General features: G+C 43.9%; 1 protein-coding gene across 1 annotated transcript in view; it reads left to right on the top strand.

The window, feature by feature from the left end:
* The first annotated feature begins 532 nt into the window (after positions 1-532).
* Positions 533-26,800, top strand: part of Lamc2 (laminin subunit gamma 2) — a 63,705-nt gene continuing 37,437 nt past the window's right edge. Inside the window, exons 1-3 of the mRNA XM_034513035.2 lie at positions 533-852; positions 18,747-18,935; positions 26,288-26,423. Of these exons, the coding sequence (XP_034368926.2) occupies positions 774-852; positions 18,747-18,935; positions 26,288-26,423 (404 nt within the window). The 5' untranslated portion in view covers positions 533-773. The remainder of the gene's footprint in view (positions 853-18,746; positions 18,936-26,287; positions 26,424-26,800) is intronic.

Below are 26,800 nucleotides of genomic sequence, written 5' to 3'. Positions count from 1 at the left end.
ATCATAGTCCTTTTTTCTTATGAACAGAAGGCTTGTTGAACATCAACTGTGAACTAGTTTATGGGAGGCTGGCCTGCCAACAGTTAGTGACTTTAATGAGTTTGCTAGCTCAAGGTTTAGGGGGCAGGTAGACTCAGGAGAAGAATCTTTGGGTCACCCTGGTGTGTGTGTGTGTGTGTGTGTGTGTGTGTGTGTGTGTGTGTGTAGGTGTGAGTAAAATAGGAGGTATATCAGCTGTATCTCAGAATACAAGTTGCTTGGGCCCCTCAGTGCAGTTAATTTGCCTCTCTGTGTTTTAGACCAGAGCGGAGGGGGCTTCCACTGTGACTGGGATGGATCAGCATCTGTGCACTTGAGACTCCCTCGCTCCACCCTGGTTTGAGGAAGGGGTGAGTTCTGCCCAGGACCACCCCGGGAGAGAACGGCTGTCTCTAGGGGGGTGCGGAGAAACGGAGGGAATGTGGCACATTCCAGAAGGATCTCTGGACCGCAGCCTCTGCACCACGCCCTCGGCGGGGCCAGGTGTGCGCCCCGGTTGCGGAGGGGGGAGCCCGGGCCGCAGCGGGTTTACTGCTCCGCGTGCGCTGAGTGTTTGTCTGCCTCGGAGGGTTGGGTCCTTCTTGTTCACAGGTGAGTCACGCCCCGAAACACCGGCTCTCTTCCTGTCAGGACTGAGTCAGGTAGAAGAGTCGATAAAACACCTGATCGAGGAAAAAGGAAGGCACAGACTCGGCGCCCAGCAGGCACCCGCAGCGGCGGAGCGCGGCCCGGCCATGCCTGCGCTCTGGCTCAGCTGCTGCTTCGGTGTCGCGCTCCTGCTGCCCGCAGCCCAGGCTACCTCCAGGAGGGAAGGTGAGTGCTCCCACCGCGCCTCCAACTTGCCCTTTCCTGCAGACCGTGACTGTGGTAGAATTCACCCCCAGGATCCACATTCGGCCAGGTCAAGGATAGTATCTGCAGAGATCTTATCTCCCAATCTGGGGCTCCTTCAGAGTTGGGCTCCAAAGTGACAGTTTTCCCATAAAGCCCCCGGAGTTAAAAGCACGAAGCTGATGGGTTGTGCCAGCCGAGGGTTTCCATGCCCTAAAGCCATTCCTTTTTCAATTCTCTCCCTTTCTTTTCTTTGGCACCAGGGGACCCCTCCACATTCGTTCAATCAGTAACACGCTAGTCTTTAAACTGTCCTGTGCTTGTAATTTACCAGTGGGAGTTAGATGGGACTTTTTCCATGCCCCGTAGCACCACACAGACTAAAAACAGAACTTCCACAATCCCCTTGTTATCCGTGTTGTATTTTCGAGATAGAGAGTGAACTTTAAACATTTTCGTAATACTCAAAATGCAAGTGGTTGCTTCTTAGAACAATTTAATCTACCAGGTATTTATTGGGCTCAAATGTCAAGTATCATCTACTCCTACCGAGAGCACCGAGTGGCTGTCATGTTCTGAGGAGTTAAGTTCATGTAAACAAAATTCTGTGAGAACCTAGCGACTGCTTTATTTTTCCGTGTGCGTGTGTCCTGTCAACTATGATGACACATAGTGCGGGTTTCCCTGTCACTTAACTGAGGCGCTTTCTTCTGATCACCTGACATTCGTGTTTACTGTTGCTTCCTGCACTGGCATTTCAGTCACCACTGCGGAGGATCCCAGGCCACAGTGCTCGGTCATGTATAATTGTCACCAAAAAGGGGTAATTGTGGGATGATAGACATGTTCATTTTCTTGACAATAGTAACCATCTCACTAGTCCTACCAAAACCTGCTGTGTACCTTAGATATGTAAAATGAACTTTAAAAAAGAAAAAGTATGAAAGTGGCCATGTAGAGTAGGCTTTCTTTGAGTCAGGATAAACTAGTTGAAACCTAGTAGAAAACATTCTGAGAGTGAAAACAGTCTCTGAATATTAGAATTAAAAGTAACTGCGTATGGATCAGCAATTAAGAGTCCTTTGATAGAAAAGCTGAGCAGTTGGCAGTGTATTTGCACAAGGCCACCCAGGCAGCTATTGGCAGGGGCAGAGCCTTTGATCCAGGTGTTCTTAGCTTTTTTGACCTCATTATAAAAGAGATATATATACACAAATATATATACAAATATATATATACAATATATATAGTATATATATAGACACACATATATAAATATATATACAATATATATAGTATATATATACAAATATATATGTATCTGTGTCTGTATGCTTTTTCTTTTACAAAGATAGGTACAGCAATTTCCCTCTTGGCTATAACTAAATACATATGTGTATGTTGGTATTACATAACAAAAATAAATCTATAGCATGCCATCAATTGTTTAGTAAAGTCAGGTTCAACGGCAGACTGTGTGTCCAAGCAGTCCATCCAGACAGGTCACAAGTGCTCTGTCAGCTCATTTTTGCTCTTTCCCTTCCTTGGAGACAGATGCTTGAGATACCAGGTTCTCTCCTCAAACAGCTTTATTTGGGAGCCAAGTGAGACTATGTCATTATGGTAAATCATTCATATTTTTCCATTCATGCCACACTGGGATATAAGTTGGGCTGAAAGTATGATACCTGTTCTGATCCAAAGTGGCCTGTACCCAGGGATCTTGTGGGCTGCACCCGTGGGCTGTGAAAGTCTAAAGTTGTGATGTTGCTTCCTGGTTGTTTCTTGCAGGGGAAATTATGGTTAGGATATAATTACTGAGACTTACAGGGTTGGTCTCAGCTAAAACACTGGCTTTAGACTCAGCCTGACCTGGCAAAATTTTTTGGTTTATTCACTTGTTAATGCCTGTCTTAGTCACTGTTCTATTGCTGTAAAGAGACCCCATGACCAAGGCAGCTTATAAAAGAAAGCATTTAATTGAGGGTTGCTTACAGTTTCAGAGGGTGAGTCCATTACCATCATGGAAGGGTGCAGTAGCTGAGAGCTGATATCCTGATCAGTAGGCAACAGGCAGAGAAAGAGAGTGGGCCTAGCTGTTTTTTTTTTTTTGTTTGTTTGTTTTGTTTTTTTTTTTTAATTTTTTACATTTATTTATTTATTTATTTATTTATTTTTGGCTGGGGTTTTTTGAAACCTCAAAATCACCCCCAGTGACACACCTCCTCCAACAAGGTCACACCCCCTCATCCTTCCCAAAAAATTCCACCAACTGGGAACCAAACATTCAAATATATGAACCTATGGGTGTCATCCTTGTTCAAACCATCACAGTGTTCTCAGTAACTTTAACTCAGGCTCTTCAACTTCTTGGAGTCTGGTTCTTCATCTGCTAAATGAAACATTAGTAGTATGCAAGTTTGTAGACTTGGCAAAAGGACAGTTATTGTGAGCTGCCTTGCAAAGCTGGGTCTATCCATACTTCTTTAAGAGAGTCTGGAGTACAGGTACCATGAATTCAGATGCCCAGCAATGAGTAAGAAACCCATAGCATACTTTGGTGAGAGACTGTGGCATGTGTCCCCAAAGGTCTGGATCATATCTCTGGGGGAGGTATGGCTAGAGACGTCAAGATGCAGAGAGGAGCGTGATAGGAAAGTAGTTGTGAATCTGGCTAGTACGAGCATATGCTGCAGGCTGTATAGGAAGCCTTGTAAGCAAAGAAATGTTGCAAAGAGTTAAGGGGCAGGAATGGTTGAGTGCACTCACGTTTTAGGGAAGCCTCTGTAGAGCTCAGAGCATGGAGTCAACTGAGGAGAGCCAAATAAAAGGCCACTGCACTAATCCAAAGGAGACATATTAGTAGTGAAACACCAAGAAGAAAGGCACCATCTGAAGAACTTGGTGACCCACTAAGTACCTGATAAACCTGTGAGGCCCGTTACATTGTATCTCTAGGGCCTGCCAGGGCTTCTCTTTCATCTCTTCTCAACAGCCCAAGAGAGGTGCTAAGTATCCATCCCATTCAGGCGAACTGCTCCAGGATTTACCCAACAACCAAGGTAAAACATTAGACAAAGACCTAAAGCAGATTAGAATTTCAACCCTGGCTTTCATGTCGGCCCTCCTTGCTTTTCCTTGATCACCAGAACACATCACATAGTGATTTATCAAACCCACCCCTCCCTAGAACATGCCCAAAACATGTACGGTGGCCTTGAACTTTCTGATGGAAGCTGAATCTCTCATCTCTTTCTCTGAAAAATGTTCTGGCCAGCTTGATTCTGAAAACATTTAGTGGCGTATATGTAGTAACCATCTGTCTCTTTGTGTTTAGCTTAGTGAGTCACATAAATATATTTAAAGTCATGTGACATACAAAGTGATATACATTTGACTTGTTTGTCTTTCATGAAATAATTGCATTCATGAGGTAATTTCCACTCAAACTCAGAATCAAGATGCTTGTCTTCTTAAAGGCATTTCCACACAGTTTCTTACTTCAACTACCTTGAGATGTGATTCCACTGAACCTTTTTTGAGGAGGCAGGGCTAGGGTTTCCCTGTGTGGTCCAGGGAAGTCATGACCTGTTGCCTTTGTCTTCTGGATGCTGAAGATCTAGGTATGAGCTACTGTGCCTGGCTTTGAATCTCCTACCGTCAGTTGAAAAGTACTGGATTTTTAAAACAGTTAAAGGCTTTAAGTATTTCTGGAGCACGTTGTGATCTTCAGAGCACAGTCACCTTGAACTCTCTGTGACAGCTCCCAACACTCATGATTGTGAGATAAGGGCCGGGGTGTTGTGTGAGACAACTTGGCATTTTTCTTAGTGGTAAGTATCCAGTATATTGAGTGAGGTCATTTTAGCTTCATGTCTTCCCCAGATAACACTTAAGTCATTGAGAAAGTAGTAGGTAAGTTTTTTTTTTAAAGGACTTAAATATGACACTGCCCCTAGGAATAATTTTTGGTAAATTGAAAAGTACACACACACACACACACACACACACACACACACACACAGAGAGAGAGAGAGAGAGAGAGAGAGAGAGAGAGAGAGAGAGAGAGAGTAAACAGGGTTAGAGAATGAGGATGCAGTGTGAGCTGGGGAGTCTCCTGGGGACATTCACTTTGACATCCTAAACTGGGGCAGTTGATTTAGCTCTAGCGGTCGATAAAACTGTTGACTTGTGATCGTGTTTATGGGAAAGTCAGGATATGAAATTACCCCAATGAGACGATTCTGGGGCTTTGTTTCCCGTTTAAGTCCTCAGTAGCTTCCATTTGTTCTTTTCCTGGGGAAATTTGCAAGGTCAGGGACCAGACCCTAATCATCACTCTCAGAGCAGTGCAGAACCAGGAGCCCCAGGATTCTGGAATTCTCTAAGTTAGTCACAAATGGAGCTTAGCAGATTACTGAGGCATTCCTGGGGCTGCGTTGTAACAGACGCCCTAGATAGATGATGTCATGTTTGAATCACCTCCAAAGCCAAAAGCTGTCTTTTTCGGTGCCTGTGGGTGACTGTGTGTCTGCAGACATCCCTCCCTGCTGAACAAACATATGCTTCTTCACAGCACATCTGTGAAAGAAGAAGAGTGTGGTGGCTGTTCCTCCAACAGCAGCCAACAAATGGCTGAAGTCTTCTCCTTCTGTGGCATGGGATGAGAGGAGACCATGGAGCCAAGATCTGTGTCCCAGCCTTCCTCAGGCATAGCAGACCCATTACAGAACCCCCAACTCTATCTTGTCCAGATTATATTTTTATTTATCATGGGAATATACATTTCCATATTGTAAAAGAAAATCAAATTGAAGCCAGATCACTTCCCACAACGAACTCAAAACTAGACAGATTATCTAAATATTGAGCTGCACTTTATGTGGAAGACTTACAACAAAGGCTTACACATCCCCATTGTTTCCTAGAGCTGCGTGCTTATCCCTGTCCAGAGCAGGGCAGGGCCTAAGTAGGAGCTCCATTCATTCTGAAGTAACCTTGCTTAGTCCCACAGGACTGAATGAGAATGTATCAGACACTGAGAGAGTATATCAGACACTGAATGAGAATGGACCTATGAGGTCTCTATGCAACCTCTTGTTTTATAAGAGAGGATAATGATAATCAGGGAGGTAAAATCACTGCCTTGCCATAGCTAGAACCCTACAGTTAGTAACAGGGCCAGGACTCACATATACATACATACATACATACATACATACATACATACATACATACAAATGTGTATGTGTGTGTCCCTTTTTAGTCATAAGAGAGGATTAAGGAAGCTTTCAAAATGTTTTATTTATTTATGTGTATGTTTGTTTATTTATTTATAAGAATGTGTGCCAAATGCTTGTGTAGAGTCTAGGTGTCTGATTTCCTGGGGCTGGAGTTACAGGTGATTGTAAGCCACCCAATGTGGGTGCTGAGAACCAAACTCAGCTCCTCTGAAAGAGCAGCAAGTGCTCTTAACCACAGCCATCTCTCCGGCCTCTTAGTTTTCATTCTTGTTGTATACGTTCATTTAAATTGACTTCGGTGGCTGGAGAGATGGTGCAGGGGTTAAGAGCAGAAGTTGTTCTTTCGAAGACCTGAGTTCAGTTCTCAGCACCCATGTCAGGTTGCTTATAACTGCCCATGACTCTAGCTCCAAGGGATCTGATGCCCAATTCTGGTCTTTTAGGACACCTGTACACACACATGGCTTACATACACACATAACACTTTTATTTTACTTTATGAGTATGGGTGCTTCGTCTGCATGTATGTCTGTGCACCATGTGAGTACCTGGTGTCCTTTGTTCACCACTGACTTTGGTTTTAGTAAAAGTGGATTCCCAATGTTTGAAGACCCTTTCTCATCTTGGCTTGATCTTCTCTCCCATAACAATGGATCCTGTGTTGATCCTAACTTGTGCTCTCGCCTCATCCAGGACATGATAGGAATCTTTACCTTCTGAGCTCTGTGGAGACCTAAGGCAAGGCCACAACTTGTGTGACTAAGAAACAGAAGTGGAGAGGCAGCATGCTCACCCCACAGACATATAGGACTTGTCCCTTCTACTGCCTGGTGGAGTATCTATGGTCCATTCTTTTCCGCTCTTTGTTGCTTCCCTTGCTGGCTGTATACATGTACCTGAGCCCTTAAGAGCCCATTAATTGATTCTTCTGACTTCAAGCAATACAAGTTTAGATTTTTCAAGTAGGATTCTTAAAAATGCACTTAATGCACATTTTCCAAACCTCATAAAGCTACAATAATTACAGCCATTCTCTTGATAAAACTGAGATGTGTAACAGTACATAGTAGACACATACTTATTTAAGCATACACACACACACACACACACACACACACACACATATATACTGGTAGGTAGAAACTGTAGCTGATATTTATCTCTGAGAACTTATTGCTCATAAAAAATCAGTAAGGGATTTAGGGGAAATTTTTGTCTGCCTGGGGCTCTGGTGTCCTTATGAGGTGTTATGGGAGGCATCCCCCGGTAAGAACTCCAGGTCACCAGGCTGAGTCACCTGCAAGCCACTCACATGAGTCCAAGCCTAGTTGTGACAATATGTGTAAAGCACTGATAGTGAAGGTAGGAACTTTCTTTAGCTCATCACTATTCAAAAGAAGAGTGTGTCGATGGTCATCTCTGTGTCTCTTGGTCACTGTGGACTGTTGACAGTTGAAGAGACTTATTCATGTTCTATCATTCAAGATGAGACAATCAAGCCCTACCCAATTCCTGTGGGCTTACTGTGGCCTTAACCACACTGCTTGGATAGGACATGGCTCAGGTAAGGGACATCTCAGAAGTCCTGGCTATGCTGGCTTAAAATGCCAACTGGGAAAAAAAAGTGGAGAAGAGAGAGACAAAAAAATGGAATTCAATTAAAGATCTCTTGGTGAGGGAAATACCTGTATTCTAATCATAAACTAAGTTATATCATTCTTTAAGGGGATTAAACTGGAAACAGACATTCATACACTAAGCCGAAAGTTCAAGACAAGTTTGAAGGATGAACTAGTCATAATGTGTTTTATTTACTTAGATTAAATATTTATTCAGATTTCAGAAAGAGATGTCTCATAGAGGAGATTTTAAGATTAGAAAATCTTTATGAACATCTCATTGTCACACATAAGCATGGCAGAAGGTCATGGTTTCATCTTAAGTAGCTCAGATCTGAAGTCTGAGTTTAGATAGGATCAAAGATTCTGATGCAGTTGATACCAAGTGACAACTGATGGGTGTATTTTGCTTCAGAATTTCATAAGGATTGTGTGATTTGAATATTTGTAAAAATGCATTTAAGAACACATTAGAATAGAGCCCTACTGAAAGGACACCTCTGATCACTGCTTTTGCACTTCAGGCAGCCTGTGGCAGGCGTTTTAAAAGGGAGTAAGTATTCTCAACCTAATCCCCACTTACCAAGTTCAGTCCAGGTAAGTTTGTTCCTGCGGGACCTCATGACAGGCAAGTTCTTGGAAATGGGGATGGCAATAGATCTGTCCGTCCATCCATCCATCCATCCATCCATCCATCCATCCATCCATCTATACATTTACTTGAATTCTGTTCTCTCTCTCTCTCTCTCTCTCTCTCTCTCTCTCTCTCTCTCTCTTCCTTTTCTTTCGGTTGCATTTTACGCCAGCATAGTCAGAACTATTGAGACGACCCTTGCTTGACGGTATTAAAATGGTTGCAAAAAGAGGGGAGAGTTTGCTACAGGACCAGTCCTTAAACTCTGAAGTAGAGGGTGGTGTCTAAGAGGGAAAATTAACATCTTATGTTTAGTGTAATTTCTTTGAACAAAGGAAAGAGCTATTTGAGATTTTCTTGCCTTAACTCAGTAGTCTTCCCCATGATGGTTTTCCTTTACAAAGCAAGAGCTGTAAGAAGCATAGGGAAGAAAGATATCAACTAAACAGTATAAGCCAGGCTACCAGAAGTCCTTCAAACCCAGCTTCTTGGGAAAGTGAGGCAGAAGGACCACAATTTCAAGCCCTGTTTGGGCTATTAGAACAAATACAAAACTAATCTGGGTGGTGTGCATGAAGCTGTCAAAATAAAAGAATGAATGAAAGAACTGAGATTAGCTCTATGGTAGACCAGTAGGCTCAGTCCTCACTGCAGTAGATAGGTAGATAGGTAGGTAGATAGATAGATAGATACATACATACATACATACATACATACATACATACATACATAGAAGATAGATGATAGAAAGATAGTGTCTTAGTCAGGGTTTCTATTCCTGCACCATGACCATGAAGCAAGTTGGGGAGGAAAGGGTTTATTTAACTTACACATTCACATTGTTGTTCATCACCAAAGGAAGTCAGGACTGGAACTCACCCAGGGTAGGAAGCAGGAGCTGATGCAGAGGCCATGGAGGGATGTTACTTTCTGGCTTGCTTCCCCTGCCTTGTTCAGTTTGCTTTCTGATACAACCCAAGACTACCAGCCCAGGGATGGCACCACCCACAATGGGCCCTCCCCCCTTGATCACTAATTGAGAAAATGCCTTACAGCTGGATCTCATGGAGGCATTTCCTCAAGGGAGGCTCCTTTCTCTGTGATAACTCCAGTTTGTGTCAAGTTGACACACAAAACCAGCCAGTACAGATAAATACATACACATATATATACATAGAAGATAGATGATAATAGATAATATATACAGACAAATATATACACATACATAGAAGATAGATGATAGATAGATAGATAGATAGATACTCCTCAGATGAAAGTTTTGTGAAACTAGGGAAAAAAAAAAAAAAAAAAAAAAAAAAAAAAAGACCAGATCCTGTTTGTTTGTCCTTGTAGGCAATCAATGTGATGGAATTCTAATTTATAATCTTAGAGGAAAATGTTGGCATTCGATAGCTTTAAACAGAGAGGAGTCAAGAAAATTTATATTTTGGCAAGATTTTCTGGCTACCAAGTTAGTGGAAGGAAGCAAAAAAAGGCTTCATGTAGTCATAAAATCGGTCAGTCGTGATTTGCTCAGGGTTGGATTGAGAATATCCCCAGTGGAGACAGACTAGGGTTCACTTGAGCTGGTGGTGAGTTAAACACCGGTGTGAGACAGGTTTGTGGCAGCTGAGAAGGTTGTCTCTGGGGTTCTAAGGTTTGCTTCAAGCCACCTGACTTGAAGCCGAGGGGTTTTATTGTTGACATTTGTTTGCCTATCTGCTTTTTTGAGACAGGGTGTTGCTGTGTAGCTCAGGTTGGCTCCTCAAACTCTTGTTCTACCTGTGTCAGTCTGCCTAGTACCGGGCTTATAGGTGCCTGCCACTGTGGTTAGTTTCTGAGTTTAGTTTTAAATGGGTTTTGTCCAAAGATATAACACTCAGAAGTGGAGTGGATGGCTGAAGTTGGGGATGAGGTTTGGGCTGGGGACCTGTGCTGAGAAGGTGACCCTGACGGTAGCTATGAAAACCTTGTTTTGATTGGGATGAGGAGAATGGTGTAGAGGGAGCAGTTAATAAGACTCAGGACTGAGTCTTGAGAAACCAATATTTGGAGTTGGGGAAGGTACGGTTCAACGAGACTTGGTTGTGGAGAACAAGGCCCAGGAAGAAACCTGATAGCACGATCACGTGCTGCCTAAGAGAAGCGGGTTTGGGAAAAGCAGGGGAAGGATTTGGTGTCTCAGAAAGGGAACCCAGGAGGAGGAAAGGAGGCAGAAGGCAGACACCTTTCCCAAAATCGGGAAGACAACTCAGTGTCAATCTTAAATGTTTCTACTTGGGTTCAGTCACCGGGAGATCACTGTAAGTCATTATGCAGACCTGTACCCAGCAGCTGAACCGGAGGTAGGAGCATAGGAGCAGCGAGGCTCTCAGGTAACATTGGCTAGCACACGCTGTCAGGTTCAAACTTGCTGCTCGCTCAGATGCCTAGCTCCTGAGGTAGTACTGCTTACAGGGCAGGCTGCCCCATCAGGGCCTGCTGAGCTCATGACTCCGTCAGCCGGCTGCACACCTCTGCCTGCCCCCCCTTCACACAGCCCTTGGCTTGCTGCCCATCTGAGGCTGCTGTCTCAGGGGCCATGGAGAGATGGTAAGCCTGGGACGGAGATAGTTCCTCTGGTGTTAGAGGCAACCTGCCTGAAAGTTCCAGATCTTTTTTTAATTGAAAATACCTTCCTAACTAGATTCTTTTCTTATCTCACCATGGATGTTTTTGGGGTTGAAATAGTAGCCATTTTTACAGTGAATGTCAAACGAAAATAACACCCACAGAATTGGGTGAATTTTTATGTAGTTCCTGGGGTGAAACCTCGGGGTCTTCATGTGTTACTAGTAGCCCCCTGTCACTGAGCCTCATCCCCAGCCCTACACTCTGGGAAACGTCAACGTGTATTCCTGGACTTGTGGGATTCTCTGTAGTTCTCAGTAGGTTCAGGTTTTTATTCAACTTTTCTGTTTTTATATTATTTGCTTTTTTTAAAATTAGTGTGTGTATTTTAATGTGTCTGTGTGTATTTGTGGCTGTTTACATGCCATGGTGAGCATGCAGAGAGGTCAGAGGACATTTGTCGGAGATGTTTTTCTCTTTCCACCATGTGGATTCTATGACTTGAACTCAGGTCTTTAGGCTTGGCAGCAATCTTCCTTATCCACTGAGCCATCCCTGCCAGCCCCTGAATGATGTTTCCTACAGTCAGCCTGCCTGTATCATAATCCTCCCTCTCCTTCCTCTGCTTCTTGTTCTTCTCTCTTACTTCTCTCTGTCCATCTATCTTAGCAACAATAGTGCCAAGCCCTGGTGCAGGTACCGCTGGAAGAGACAAGAGAGAAATTCTAGACATGAACCGGACAATGCACACAGATGTGCTATATATGGAAGTAGTGAGCTCTGTGGTCATGTGGTGAGGATTGCTTCCAGCACTGAGAGAGAAGCCACTGCAGGTCGTGAGCAGCGCATAATCTGATTTATGTTTCTTAGGGCGCCCAGCCAGTTCTGTGGAAATGGCAAATCTGAGGCCAGAGGCAGCGAAGAGCTCAGGGTTCTGGAATTTGTGCAAGCATCTAGTTGTTGAGACCCAGGGAACAAGAGAAAGAGAGTTAAAGGAGGGGCTGACATGGGCCAAATATACAGGAGTATGTATATTTTACGCACATTTTCATTTTGTTCTTCTCTTTAAGTCACTAACAGGCAGAGTGACTTCACATGCTGCACCCTTGTGAAAAGCTAAGTGTATAAAGTATTTGTTTTAGTGGGTTGTTTGTTGTGTGTCTGGGACAGATTCTGCTATGTAACTTCTCTTCCAATTCAGAGCAGTCCCCCTGCTTCAGCGTCCTGATATTGGAATTACAGCCTGAGCCCCACACTTGGCTCTTTAGTGCTGATGATCAGAGGTGTGCCAAGTTAGTACGATTTCTGGTAGCTGCTTGCTCCAAAGGGTGATATTTTCTCATGGGAAGTCTAAAAAGTGTACCTGATGAACCTGTGCCCACCAGTGGTGATTATTCCTTCCCCCAAGTACAGCCCTAGGAAACATTTTCTGTTTCCTTTCATTCTCCTAAGTCTAAGGCTTGGAAACAGCCTTTGCCCCGTGGCTTCCTGTCCTGACTTGTCGGAGGCCACGTTTAGTGAGGGGTGGGAGCGCTAGGAAGAGCCCAGAGGGATTCCAAGCTCCAGGCTCCATTGTTAAAGAAGGCTTCAGCTCCTTTGATCTGCTCTCCTGAAGAGTGTGGGTGGTAGTGGGCAGACTAACCTGCCTTGTCTGGCTGCCTGGCAGGTCTCTCCTAAGGAGCACTTTGAGGGTCAGCCACCACGCTATTACAGTTATCACTATAATACACACTTAAGCAGCCAAGAAGCAGCGCACAGCACACAGACCCAGGTGCCACCCACGCTTTACTAGACCTACAGAAATTTGTGAAAATCTTTGTAAACCGATTCCGGTTCCGAAGTGTTTGTTTAGGACAGGAGGTGAACTTGATGGACGGCATTCCTTTATCTGTGGGGAGAACCTGGCTGGCTGTCAAGAGCAGAGCGGGAGTGAGGGGACAGAGAAGCAGATGAAATCTGAAGAGATGTTTGTGGCTGGGAAAGGCTGTGCTGTGAATGAATAGGCAAGGAAATAATCACCAGGATCTAGCATAGTGACAGTTCAGCTCTGAGTCCTGTGTCCAGGGTTCATGTGTGCTTTTAATTTTGTGATTTTTCCCCCCATTGCACTGTGTGTGTGTGTGGGGGGCTGCACACGCCACAGCCCATACATGTAAGTCAGGGAACAATTTATGGGAGTCACTTCTCTCCTCTCATAGTGTGGGTTCCAAGGACTGCACTTGAGTTGTCATGCCAAGTGACAAAGTGTCTTTATCTGCTGAGCCATTTTGCCAACTCTGATTTTGTGTTTTCTGGTGCAATGTTTCATATCTCTATATGTCATCTATCTATCTATCATCTATCTATCTATCTATCATCTATCTATCATCTATCTACCTATCTATCTATCAATCATCTATCTATCATCTATCTATCTCTCTATCATCTATCTATCATCTATTATCTATCTATCTATATCTATTATCTATCTATATCTATTATCTATCTATCATCTATCATCAATCTATCGTATATAAATCTATCTATCATCTATCTACCCACCTATCTGTATGTATGCATATATATGTATATATTTAAGTTGTGTGTGTATGTGTTTGTCTGCACATGTATGTGTGTACTTGCATGCATGTAGAGATCAGAGGATAATATTCCTCAAGAGCTGGTTTGGTTTTTGTTTTGTTTTGAGACAATCTCTTGGTTTTTTGAGACAGTCTCTTGTGTTTTGAGACAATCTCTCATTCGCCAAAGACTCACTGATCAGGCTAGAGTACCTGGCCAGCCAGCCCTGGAACCCATCTCTGCTTCCACAGTGCTAGGATTCTAACCCATATTTTTAATGTGGGTTCTGGGGATAAAACCCAAGTCTTCATGCTCGCATAACGAGCACTTTACTGACTGAACCGTCTCCCCAGACCCTGTAATGATATCTTAACGCTGGCTTCTGGACACAGGCCTGCTCATGGGGAAATTGGAAAACATGGGTAATAAATGTGATGAGTGTTTAGTGAATATATACAGTACTTCATTTATTTATGCCTGCTGGTTTTTATATTCCTCATTATTAAATATTGCTATCCTAATATGCTCTCTATGTATTACTCCTTTATCTTGGTTATCTGCCATGGAAACCCTTGAGGGCTGGGACATATGTGGTTTTGTTTGCTGCTGCATCCTGGAGTCTGGAATAGCCTGGTGCATGGTTAGATGCTCCGTGTGTGTTTGTCCAGAGTGGACTGAACAGGACCGAAAGGACTGTGAAATGGCCTGCTGCTGATGTGTCTTACTTGCCCTGCCATCACGTGTGTGTGTCAGGGACTCCCAGTGAAAGCTGGAAGGTATATGTACAATGTTTGAAGCTGGGTCAAAGTTAGGGAGAACAGCAACAAATTTGAAAAATAAAAGTGAAAAAAAATTTTTAGGCATAAAATTGAATACACCTAAAAATAAGGGAAGGAAAGTATACTAATAAAAAAGGATATTTTTAGAATTTCCTCTTATTTCAGAAGGTATTATGGGCTCCCATTTAGGTATGTTTCTCTAAGACTGAGCTGAGTTGGACTCCCATGGTGAAGAACAGGGAAGAAGGACTACCAATTTGTATTCTTAATATGAATGCAGATACATGGGGGTAAATATGAGTGCAGATATGTGGGGGTGGATACGAGTGCAGATACGTGGGGTAAATACGAGTGCAGATACGTGAAGGTGGAGCTCATTAAATGGTAGAAACATAGGCATCTGTCCCCATGGGTAGTGTTGAGTCCTTATTCAAGGAGTTGAGGTTAAAGCTCACACAGTTCTGCAAAAGTAGCAAAGAAACTTATGTAAAGCAAAGCAACGGAAGTGATCAGAAGACACAGCGAGGACATCGAGCCATGTGAGTGAAGACACCCACATCCTGCTTATTGCATGGAGTTGATTTGGAGTTTCCTTTTGGACTTAGGAGGGCATAGGTTACTCAGAGATTTAACATAGGCAATTTTCTATTTAGACATATACAGTCATATAGTCATTTTTCTATTGTGCATGTCCCTTCCCATAACACATCTGAGTTTAATCATATGTATGCCCAATATGCTGGCATAATATGGTAAATAAAGGATTTTCCCTGAAAATTTACTTGAGGACACGAAGTTTGCCTTCCTGTGCAGGACCAAAACCCAGCTCCAGCTGGAGCAGTCTTTTTGTTCCTTACACCTAGATGCAATGAGAATAGACACTATATTTGAATAGAAGCTGACTTAGCTTGATGGCTGTGCAGGGAAAGAGAAGTATCTTACTATCCAGAGAAGGGTGTGCATGTAGTCTTGATGCAGGGGTAGGGCAGGGTATCTGGGTACATTGTGTGGACCAGCTTCTAGCCCTACATGATACCCCAGGGCTTTAATTTTCCTATTCCTGTCTGTTCGAAGTAAGACATAAAGTATAACCCATTGCCCTTAATGCAGCTTTGTTTTTTTGTTTTTTTTTTTTGTTTGTTTGTTTTTTAAAAAGGAATACTTAAAAATATATTTAGGTAAACATTTAAGATTCAATAGATTTCCTACACAAATCCAGATTACTATTTTCGTTGAAATGTATAAATGGAAACCCTGACTACCCTTTGCCCTGGTTGGCTGCTTGTTGCTGTCCTGGGAAGGTGAATGCCACTTTCCCTTTTGGTATGGTCAGTCTGGTGGGTGCCCTGTGGCCACTGGTGAGCTCATGGTGCTATTCAGTAAGAAATGGCCTCCAAATGAAGAAGAGCTGCATGCAAAAGATGCAACAGGATGACTCTTCCCCTCGTCGTCTGGATGTGAGTGCTTGAAGCCTCAATATGGTGCAGGTCATGTAACCGCAACCCAGCCTGGCAACTAAAGAGTCCTGGAGGCAAGGCTCTTGGGAGTATTGTCACCAAGTTCTCAGGCAATGCAGACCCTCAAGGCCGACAGCTCCTTGGGTTAAGTCCATCTGTGGGATGTGGTAGCAAATGCCTGTTGTCCCAACGCTTGAGAGACAAGAACAGAAGACTCAGGGGCACACAGTCATTTTCAGCTTATATTGAGTTCCAGGTCAACCTGGGCTACATGAGACCCCATCTCAAAAACAAAACGACAGTATACTCTGAATTAGAAAAGCAGAGTGGAGTGTGTAATTGCTTAGAGACAGCTCCTGGGAGCATGGGGCAGGAAGGATGCTGGCTCATAGGATGTCACAGTGGAAGAGCCTTACAGGGACAGCTGCCTGGTGTGCATAACACACATGACGGCCATACCCGTTCCTCGGTAGAAATTTCACAGCACGTGACAGCTGTGTGGCACATCTGTTGGAGATTTAAAAAATCAGTTTCACCAGTAGTAGTTGGGAAAGACTCAACTTGGCAGTGGTTCTGTGGGAAAAAAACCAAAAAGCAAACACCTCCAGCAGTTTGAACTGGGAACAAATTCAGTACACTGTAAACTCAATGAAATGTTGGTCTTTGTCCCTGGAATAAAGATGTCCAGTCTCAGAGCAGGACTCTGTTACGAGCTGAGATGTTCAGGCCTTGAAGTACCATAGGCAAGTTCCATCTTATAAATAAAGAAAAAGTGAAAAGTGGAGTTTGGGATAGTCATGGTCACGCACACCTTTAATCCCGGTACTCAGGAGGCCCAGGCAGTGGATCTCTGAGTGCGAGGCATGTAGTGTAGTTGGCTACACTGCTTTGGCTCCCAGCGGGTTGCACAAGTGCACACACCCAAGAGCTCTTTGGATTCATGCATGAAACACACACACACACACACACACACACACACACACACAGAGTTAATGTTTGACATGCTGTGACTTGCTCAAGTGCTGGGCACTCCTAAACCTTTCCCTGCTGGCAAATGCTCACCTCTGGTACTCCTGAGACTCTTAAATTTTCTCCTGCTACCCCAGGCCCAATTGGAGAAGTGGCCACTTAACTGAATTCTTACATGGCCAGTTGAATTTCTCTCCTGCAGCTCTTATGTCCCATCCTTCTCCCCTGAGTCAGGGCGATTCTCTTTCATCCTTTCTCCCAGTTCCTAGCCTGTTCAAATCTAAAGGTCCTAGCTCAGTTTACCTGCCCAGCCATTGGCAATTGGCTCTTTATTGATCGATCAAAAACCAACCTGGAACAAGAACCTTCAGGGTTTAGACATGCAGATATCCAATTTTGGGGGCTGGATTAATTCAAACCATTGGAACCAATCCCTAACAAAGGCAAGATGCACACCTGCTCTGAGCCTTCACCTTTCCATCCCCTAAACAAAGAGGTTAAAATATTGATGGGAGGATTAACCAAGCTGATGGATGTAATCCCCAGAAACCCTTGATCAAGGGATCAAGATACCAGTAGGTAAAGGCACTTGGTGCCAAGCATGAGGACCTGAGTTTGATCCTTGGGTCCCATATGGTAGAAGGAGAGGAACTGACTGTCCTCTGTGCTCTAAATGCATGCAGTAGCATGCACACATAAAAACATGAACACACATATAATAAAACTTAAAAGAGACAGAGTGGCTCTGGGCTGGTGTTACACATTGAGGAAGCCAATGAGATGAATGGCAGTACCTTTGTGGCTTCAGAGATGGACCCGGGGCCTGCACAGGACAGCTAGCACATGCGGCACCTTTGCTGGCGTTATGGTTAGCATTCTGGTTAAGTCACAGTTCTGAACATTCCAAAACCAGCTTCACACGCACACCAAGGCTTTGCCTCATACACCAAGGCTACAGGGCCAATGAAGACAGCATGGAAAAGTTTGGCTTCAGAGCCCAGCTCTTATTGGGTCAAGTTTCTTCACCTTTAAGTGCTATTTTAAACCCTTGTCTTCCGAAGAAGAAAAAAGAGCTCATGCAAGGGCACTGGCTGGTCCTTATTCAGATGGATCCTCTTAAGGTTGCCAAAAAGATGACTTGTTCCACACTTATAGAAGAAGAAACAGGGTGCAAATGTCAAAGTGATTTACCCAAAGCACTGAGGACATAGCCCACTGGTAGAGCGCTTGCCTAACATATATAGAGCCAGGGGCTGAGTTGAAGGCACAGAGCCAGGAGGGAAAAGCAATTTGTTCAAAGAAATGTTTCAGTTCTTTGGATTTTAAGGCTCATCACCTTTTCCTATAAACCATGATTAAAATGTTTTGAGTGTCTACTATGTTTCAGATACTATGTCAATTACGTCCATGTGTGACTTTCACTTAGAACCACACGCAGAGTTGGCTAACACTGCATGCTGGTTTTCTTTGACAAGGCTTTGGGAGGGACATACAAGATACAAGTAGGGATGAGAAGAACTGATCCAGGTGATCAGTCACTCAGCGTTGACACTGTTGAGAGACAAATGTTGTATACCTTCAACGGTGGACATCATGAGCTGCTAGTGAGTTGGATGAGAGGTCATGACTGACGGTGACAAGCCTGTGGACTTGTTCTGTTGGTTTACACAGTGCTTACAGTGAATTCTCTGCAGCTATTCTAACCATGAATTTTCATATAAAAACATCACCTAAGCTTATTATAGGCTTCTCTTATGCAATTGGACAGTTTGGTGACCCTGAATTCGTGTTTCCCAAGCAATGATCACCCCAGCACTACCTAATAACTGCTTCCTTTAGGTGAAACAAGAGTCCTCATTATTCTCCCAATAGCCCACATCACCTTCTTTTTAATAAGTAGTTTAAGTCAACATGTAGTCGCCCATGCATAATCGATGATAGTAACCACCTGGGAGAAGGTTCTGATCTTTTTGTTTCTAACAGTGTCTCTGTTTCCTCTTCCCTAGTCTGTGATTGCAATGGGAAGTCCAGGCAGTGCGTCTTTGATCAGGAGCTCCATCGACAGACAGGCAACGGGTTCCGTTGCCTCAACTGCAATGACAATACAGCCGGGGTTCACTGCGAGAGATGCAGGGAGGGATTTTACCGGCAGCGAGACAGAGATCGCTGCCTACCCTGCAACTGCCACTCAAAAGGTAAGTGGGAAGAAGGTGAAGGAAGGAGAGAGGAGACTGAGGGAGGGAAGAAGGAAGGACAAAGAGAAGGGGAAAGGAGGGATTAGGGAACAAGGAAGCCGAGAGAGGTGTTGCACAACTGGGTCCCCCCACTACACATTGGTCATTTTAGCAATTGCCCCTGAGGGTAATGGAAGGACCCAGGGTCATCGGAGTCAGCCAGTTTGAATTCTACTACAGAGCCATATATTTTATTTTCGGTACTGAGAGTTTAACACAGAACCTTGCATGTACTAGACCAGCATTCTACCGCTGAGCTATACCCCCTTTAAATGTTTATAATGTTGAGATAAGCCCTAAGTTCTCTAGGCTGGCCTTACATTCCTGATCTTTCTGCTCAAGGAGTAGCTGGAATTACAGATAAATGCTACCACACCTGAGAGTGAGGTTTTTGACTTTTCTATGTAGGTAAGTGGTTAACTTCTCTATGATCCAGGGACAAAGAAAGGTGGTCTCTCCCAGTGACGGTTCTTTGCTTTGACCAGGTTATTGAAAAGAGCAATTGGCTAGGTGTGGGGTCATCTGCCTTTTAATCCTAGCACTTGGGAGGGAGAAGCAGGAGGATCAGTATTTCATGGTCATCTTCAGATGCACAGAGGGTTGCCTAGGTTACATGAGACCCAGTCTCAGAAACCAAGAAACAAAAAGGAAGAAAAAGCCAGATTGTAAGGACGTGTTTTTGCAGTTGTTCTGGGTGCTAGCCATTCAAAGTACAGACAGAAAAGCCACAGACAAAGAGTAGAGCTGCCAAAGGTGCTGTTCACAAGAGCAGACACCATATAGGAAGCTCCTAACTGGGAGGTGAGCTCAGAGAGCTAGCTGTTATTGGATTTATTCTATGTATCTGTGTATTTATGTATCTATGTATGTATCTATATATATGTATGTATCTAGTATGTATCTATGTATCTATGTATCTATGTATCTATGTATCTATCTATCTATCTATCTTACTGGGTTTTGTCATCTTCTCCAGTGTGTCTATTGTGCACATTGGGCTGTGTTCATCATGTACACATGTCAGTGTACACATGTTAGTAAACACATTGGGAGAAGCAGAGATCTATAGATATACTGAGGTTTTTATTGGTACCTCGTAGTCTATTATCTTTCCTGGCATTTGGTGCTTCTTCTTGTTGGAAAGCATTTAGGAGCATATAACATGATGCACACTTAAAGGGTAATGCCGTAGCATGGTTCTGCCTTAGTGTAGCTTAGGAACCAAGCCACAGCTGGAAGAACCTGAAACTGAACAGGCTTTTGGGTATCCAAGAGGAGTTGTTAGGGGAGTAACATCAGGAATCTTATAGGAAACTGGAATGTTTCCTATAAGGGGTGATAAAGATCTGGGGTCAGTCCCAGCTTCACCTGGGTTTGCTGTTATGTGGTCTGAAACCAATCTGTTTAGTTATGAGTTTAATTAACCTGACATCCAGAACCTCTTGGAGTTCTCAGTTCTCACCATGAACCAAAGGACTTCATAAAGAAAGAGCAAGAAAAAAAAAAAAAGATTCAATTTTAATGAGTATTTGAGATTCTTGGGGGAGCCAAGATCCCCATAAAACATGCAGCTTTGCTGCACAGCACAGGAGCTGAGTTGTCCCCATAAAATTGTCTGTGAGCATGTAACCAGAGACGCAATGGGCTCCCCTGCAAACCCTGGGCAGAATACAAAGTTTTAATTTGGAGAAGACAAGGAAGGAGCTGCTGAACAGAAAGGGCAAAGAAAGGTTTCTCATCTGTCTCTCTGTATGGTTCCCACTCGCCCAGTATCAGAAAGCATGTCTCTTTCTCTGGAGACATCTAGGACGTCACGGGAGCACAGTGGGAGGTGTAGAGACACACAATGATAGCTAGCACAGTGCTGTTCATGCAGTAATCAGATAACCTTCTGAACAGGGTGTTTGTCTCAGAAATGAGGATAGCAGACAAGAAGATGCCTGGGCAAGGTTGCAGAGCTAGGGTGTCGCGTCCTACTCGTCCAGCAAGGAAGACGCGAACAACCGGATCCTTCTCAACAGCCTTTATTACAGAAGCGCTCTTTTAGTTTTCAGGAGGAGACCCCGAATGCCCAGGGCGAGCTGCTTATATACCCTCAGCCCTGGGGGCGGGGGGGGGGGAAACGCATGGAGGTGCGCGATTGGTCAGAACTGCAGTGCCTCATTAGCATACCACATTAGCATACCCCGCCCAGGAGGGGGTGATTGGTCAGGATCGTGGTACCCCATTAGCATATCCTGCTTGATTGTGGTGCCTCATTAGCATACCCCATTCGGGTGGGGTTTGGCACCAAACTGAGTTGACACATGCGCAGTGCACTATTTACTAGTAGCCGATACCAGAGGCCGAGGCCGGCCGGCACCATCTTGACTGGCCGAGTTGGGTCGATGGCCTACACTAGGGGGCAGAGCAAGGACTTTAGCCTAGGTTTGCTGACAGCATAGCAGGTAGCGGTGAGTTTGGGAGCCAGACAGCCTGGGTTCAGATCTTGTCAGTGTGGCTCCCTCTGAGTCACTTGAGACATATGGTGTCACCTCTACACTGCTCTCGTGTTCTCATTATTTAAAAGGTCACACTATAGTGCAAGAATAATCAAACACATGATAGACAAGTTAGTAAAGTATAAGTCAATGATAGATATTCTTGTAAAGATGGAGGGTAACCTGACCTTTTGAAAACTGACCTTTTAAAAAATAATTATATCGTAACCAGATGTGATGGTACAAGCTTGTAATCCCAGCACTTGGGAGCTAGAGGAAAGAGAATCAGGAGTTCAAGACCAGTTTTAGCATTGCAAGTTCAAGGTTATCCTGGGCTACATGAAACTCTTGGTGGAGGGGGAAGGAGGGAGGGAGAGAGAGAGAAAATAAAATAATAATATCCAGGCATGACTGAAGTCTCATAGTGACCATACATATGATCTAAAATGATTTGTTAACATTTTAGTTATTACAAACTTCAGTTTAGCCTTGACTACCTGAAAGTATCTTGTAACCGTGAAGAAGCTGATCTAGAAGGTTACTAAGTAGCCCGAAATCTCCCAGCAAGGTACTGCAAGAGCTGCAAATATAATCCAGGTCTTCTGGCCCCAGAATAGGTTCTTCCTGTCCCTTCCATATGATTAAAAAAAAAAAAAATCAAAATGCATGTTTATCTCCAAGACAGACAGGTGCCCTCAAAAAACCCAGATTCCCTAAGGGCTGACTAATGCTTTAAACTCTCCAAAACATTTTCATAGCCTTGACAGGCTGTGCATGTCACACACCCACATTTCTTGTGGCGAGATGAAGAAACTACAGATTTAAGGTCCAGCTGCCTAGGCTGAGGGACACATTGGTGGGATAAACTCTTTCTATTACTTATTATTCTTAAGTACACCTGGGCTTTGCCAATCACTAACCAGTAGCCTGACTTGAGGAAAGAGTGTTAGAGACAGAACTTAGAGCCTCGTGCATGCTGGGCAAGTGCCCTGTCACTGAACTCTGATCCCAGCATCATTTTATATCGTTTTACTTTGAGACAGGGTCTCATTAAGCTGCTCAGACTGGTAGTAAACTTGCTCTGTAATTCAGCAGGCCTTGGGATTGCAATCCTCCTGCCTCAGCCTCCCAAGTAGGTAGAATTATGGGTCTGCTTTAAAGTTAACTTCCTGAGTGATTTCAGTCCCAAGGTCATTTCCATTTTCAAGCAGTAACTTGAAAGAATTTATAATAGCAGTTTCAAAAAAAAAAATCTTAGAAAAGGAAAAAAAAAAAAAAAAAAGCCATGTCATTATGTCATGTGCGGTAAATGAAGCCAACAGTTGACCGATGCTCACAGTAGTTTGGCCTTCGTACAGATTTCTGCTAAGTTTAGAAATGAGCTTATGAGTTTACACATGTGTAGTGTACGTGTGTGTGCAGATGTGGTGTGTATATGTGGGGGTACATATGTCTGCAGGTATGTGAGGGTTAGTGTACATGGTATGGAGGCCAGAACTCATTGGGTGTTTTCCTTGGTTGCTCTCCTTTATTTACTGAGGCAGGGTCTCTGACTAAGCAGAAGCTTCCAGATTCAGCTAGTGTAGCTAGCCAGCCTGCTCCCGGGATCACCTGTGAACAGAGTGAGTTCAAGGGCAGCTGATGCTGTGGAATGAGACCTTGTCTCGAAGTAACACAGTATGAGGAGGGCTTGAGATATGGCTCAGCCTCCTGGGCTCTGAGATTCAGTGAGGAGCTGGAGACTCAAACTTTGGTTCCCACATGTGAGTGCTTTATCCCCTGAGATCTCCCCAGCCAGAAGTGAGTTTATTTTAGAGGATGACTTTGTGGTTCCAGTGACAGTGCTGAGTGCTAGTCACATATATAAGTCCTGCTAACCTTTCACAGATACTTCAAAACGCACTGTGTATGTGCTCACTTTTCCCTCCATGACACCCAAGTTCTTGAGATGTGTGGCCATCAGTATCATGGGGCTTCTCTTCCTTCATTACTTTTAAAAAACATATCTATAACAGTATTACTCAGATTAGCATATTTCAGCTATTTAAAACATCTTTAGATGTAAGTTTATATGCATGTATACATGTTCATACAATGTTGAGGCTTGAATCCAGAGCCTTGCCCATGCTGAGCAAGTACTGTACTATGAACTATATTCCCAGCATGCATACATGCACATGCATACAGAAGGAGATGTGGAGGGAGGGAGGGGAGGGAGGGGAGGGAGGGAGGGAGGGAGGGAGGGAGGGAGGGAGGGAGAAGATTCTCTTGGAAATTTTCTTGGCTTAATTTTAAACATGAATTACTTTTAACACCCTCTGTGTCCTCAGATGCATAGAGATTATCTACCTGAGAACACTCCATGAGACACAAACCTGAACCAGGAAAGCCATTCTTGTCTATTCTTTAAAGCCCTGAGCCTAGCTTACAACATAGACATTGGAGCCGGCATTTTCATCCTAGTGAGGCGCTTTTAAAACCCAGTGCTGTTGTTTTAGAAGTTCTAGAATGTGAATTAAATTAGTCATGTTTGCATTTAGAGACGTCAAACAGCCCCATGCCAACCTTGAAGGCCTGCAGGATGCCTCAGGGAAAATTTCTACGGTACTGTTAACACTATAATAGTCTATTGCTGTAGTGTTTACATTTTAGGCGCCCACTATATGTGAGACACTGGCTTAGGCACCACTTACATATTAGCTCTTAGTCTCACAACAGCCTCGAGAGGCGTGTTTTCATTCTCACTTAAAAGAAATCGCGTGTAAGCAGTTTTCCCAGAGGCATGCAGCTAGAAGAGCCTGGTATTTGAATTGAGATCCATCAAACTCAAAGCTGGGGTTGTTTTCTTGTCCTCCAGCTTCTTCTAACCCAGTGGTTCTCAAACTTCCTAACCCATTAATACAGTTCCTCATGCTGTGGTGGCCCCAACCATGAAATTATTTTGTTACCGCTTCATAACTGTCATTTTGCTACTGTTATGGATCGTAATGTAAATATCTGACATACAGGATATGTGATATGCGACCCCTGAATAGTCCTCTGCAAATGTTCTCTGTCTTCCTCTGGGTGGAGGCTGAAGTGTGGAAAGGCACAGAGGGGAGGGGCACAATGGTTTAGGTGAGGGAAGATGGAACACAGACTGGGGCGGGTAAGCAGGCCTGTGCTGGAAGTGGTGAAATGTTTGCTACCCCATCCTGAGTCTTTCTTTCCTGCTGTCTCCATGCAACCTCAGAGGACCCACTTACAATTAAAAGCATGCCGGTAGGAAACTGAGTCATTACGATACTACTCACAGAAGCTAATCTTTGAGATAAGCCTGGGTGTCTGTCCACAGAAAAATGTGGCATATATACACTGTGGAGTTTTATTTAGCACAGATACGGAAGAGCTTAGGTTATTTACAGGAAGATGTGTGGAACTGGAGCTCATGTTAATTGTAATTAGAAGGACACAGAAAAACAAAAATTATATTTTCTCTGATATGTGGAACCTAGGTCATATATGCATATAGATATGTGGATGACATGAGAATAAGAGGAGGACTATCTGGGAGGAGGGGGAGCAGAGTACTGAAAAGGGAGAACTGGGGGAGGCGGGTGGGTATAGTGGGGGAGTTAATATGGTCCAAGGCATGATGCTTCTGGACCAAATGTCATTATGAGGGGAGGCTGTAGCTTAGTTGGTAGAATGATTGCCTAGCATGCTAGAAGTCCTTGGTTCAATCCCTAGGACTGCATAAACCAGGTGTGGTGGAGCACACCTGTAATCCTAGCGCTTGGGAGGTGCAGGAAGATGGGGTATCCAAGGCCATCACTGGTTATGTACTGAATTGGAAGCAAGCCTTATACCCAGGAGATCCTATCTCGAAAGCATCATTATTAAACCCATCAATGTAACGTAGTGAACGTACACTGTTGGGGGAAATGAACAAGACATTGTAAGGCAGTGACCGAGCCACCAGGAGATGTTCCACAAAGGAAGTTTTCTGCTTCCCCTGGTTAGTGAACACAGTCTTAGTTAAGGGGTTTTTGTGTGTACTTAAAAAATATATCAGGGCTAGGGAGATAGCTCAATCAGCGAACTGCTGGCAGGGCCTCCGTTTGATCCTTAGAAGCCATGTAAGAAAGAGCTGGGAGTGGTGCCACACGCTTGTAGTCACGGTGCTGGGGAGGCAGGGGCAGGTGGGTCCTGAACAACCTCGTCTAGTTGTCGAGTTCCAGGCCAATTAAAGACCCGACCTTGGCAGGAAAAATGGTGATGGTCCTCTGGCCTCCACACATATGCCTATGTTCACATTCACATAAACACACACGAGTATTGACCCCTAGAAGCTGACCTTTGGTTGCTAGACAAGGGAGAAAGTCATTCATTCTAATATGCTAATACACTAGCATTGTTTTTTCTCCTTGAGTTTTCAAAGGCTTGAACAAGTTTTGAACTCACGATGTAGACCAGGCTAACTGAACGTGTTGTGGGTCATTCTACTGGAGCCTCCAGGGGTTATAGGCATGCATTACCACACTCTATTAATGGGATTTTAAAAAAAGTAAGAAGGAAAAAGAAAGGCACTGTGCATTCCCTAATGTCAAGCCAGAGCAAGTGTGGAAATAAACATGTTTCTGTGAGTCGCCTGCTTCTTTCTGTGAAGCAGGCATCGTCACTTGTCAAAATGTCCCGTACCAAGTAGAGATTTAAACGGCATGGACTCCTTATTAAAAGCACTGGATTTGTACATTGTTTAGGGTGTCTGGAGCTCCCATGAGGAGATGGTCATTTTTTTTAATGCCTTACAAATATTTATTTTTCTTCTTCTCCCCACCTTATGGGCTACAGGTTCCCTCAGTGCTGGATGTGACAACTCTGGACAATGCAGGTGTAAGCCAGGTGTGACAGGACCCAGGTGTGACCGGTGTCAGCCAGGCTTCCATATGCTCACTGATGCTGGATGTACCCGAGACCAGAGGCAACTGTAAGCATCTACTACCTTAGTTTAACAACTCGGGGAAGAAAGGGGGTTGTTATATCTTCTACTTCCAAGTGACAATCCATCATTAAGGGAAGTCAGGGCAGGGACTCAAGACAGGAACATGAAGCAGGGACCATGGAGGACCACTGCTTCGTGGCTTACTTTCCAGGTCATGTTCGGCTACCTTTCTTTTCTTTTTTTAAATTTGTTTTATTTTATTTTTAAAGATTTATTTGTGTTATTGTACATTGTGGTATTAGTACACTGTAGCTATCTTCAGACACACCAGATTATTCTACTTCGAAGTCCTTTTTGTACAATAGGGGTGTGATGACCTTGGTATGTTCCTTCGTAAATGATATCTTGTCGTCATTGATATA

This window comes from Arvicanthis niloticus, chromosome 10 (genome assembly GCF_011762505.2).
Source record: "Arvicanthis niloticus isolate mArvNil1 chromosome 10, mArvNil1.pat.X, whole genome shotgun sequence".
NCBI classification, from domain to species: Eukaryota; Metazoa; Chordata; class Mammalia; order Rodentia; family Muridae; genus Arvicanthis; species Arvicanthis niloticus.
The sequence above is the reverse complement of the archived record's forward strand: the minus strand, read 5'-3'. Positions and strand labels throughout refer to the sequence as shown.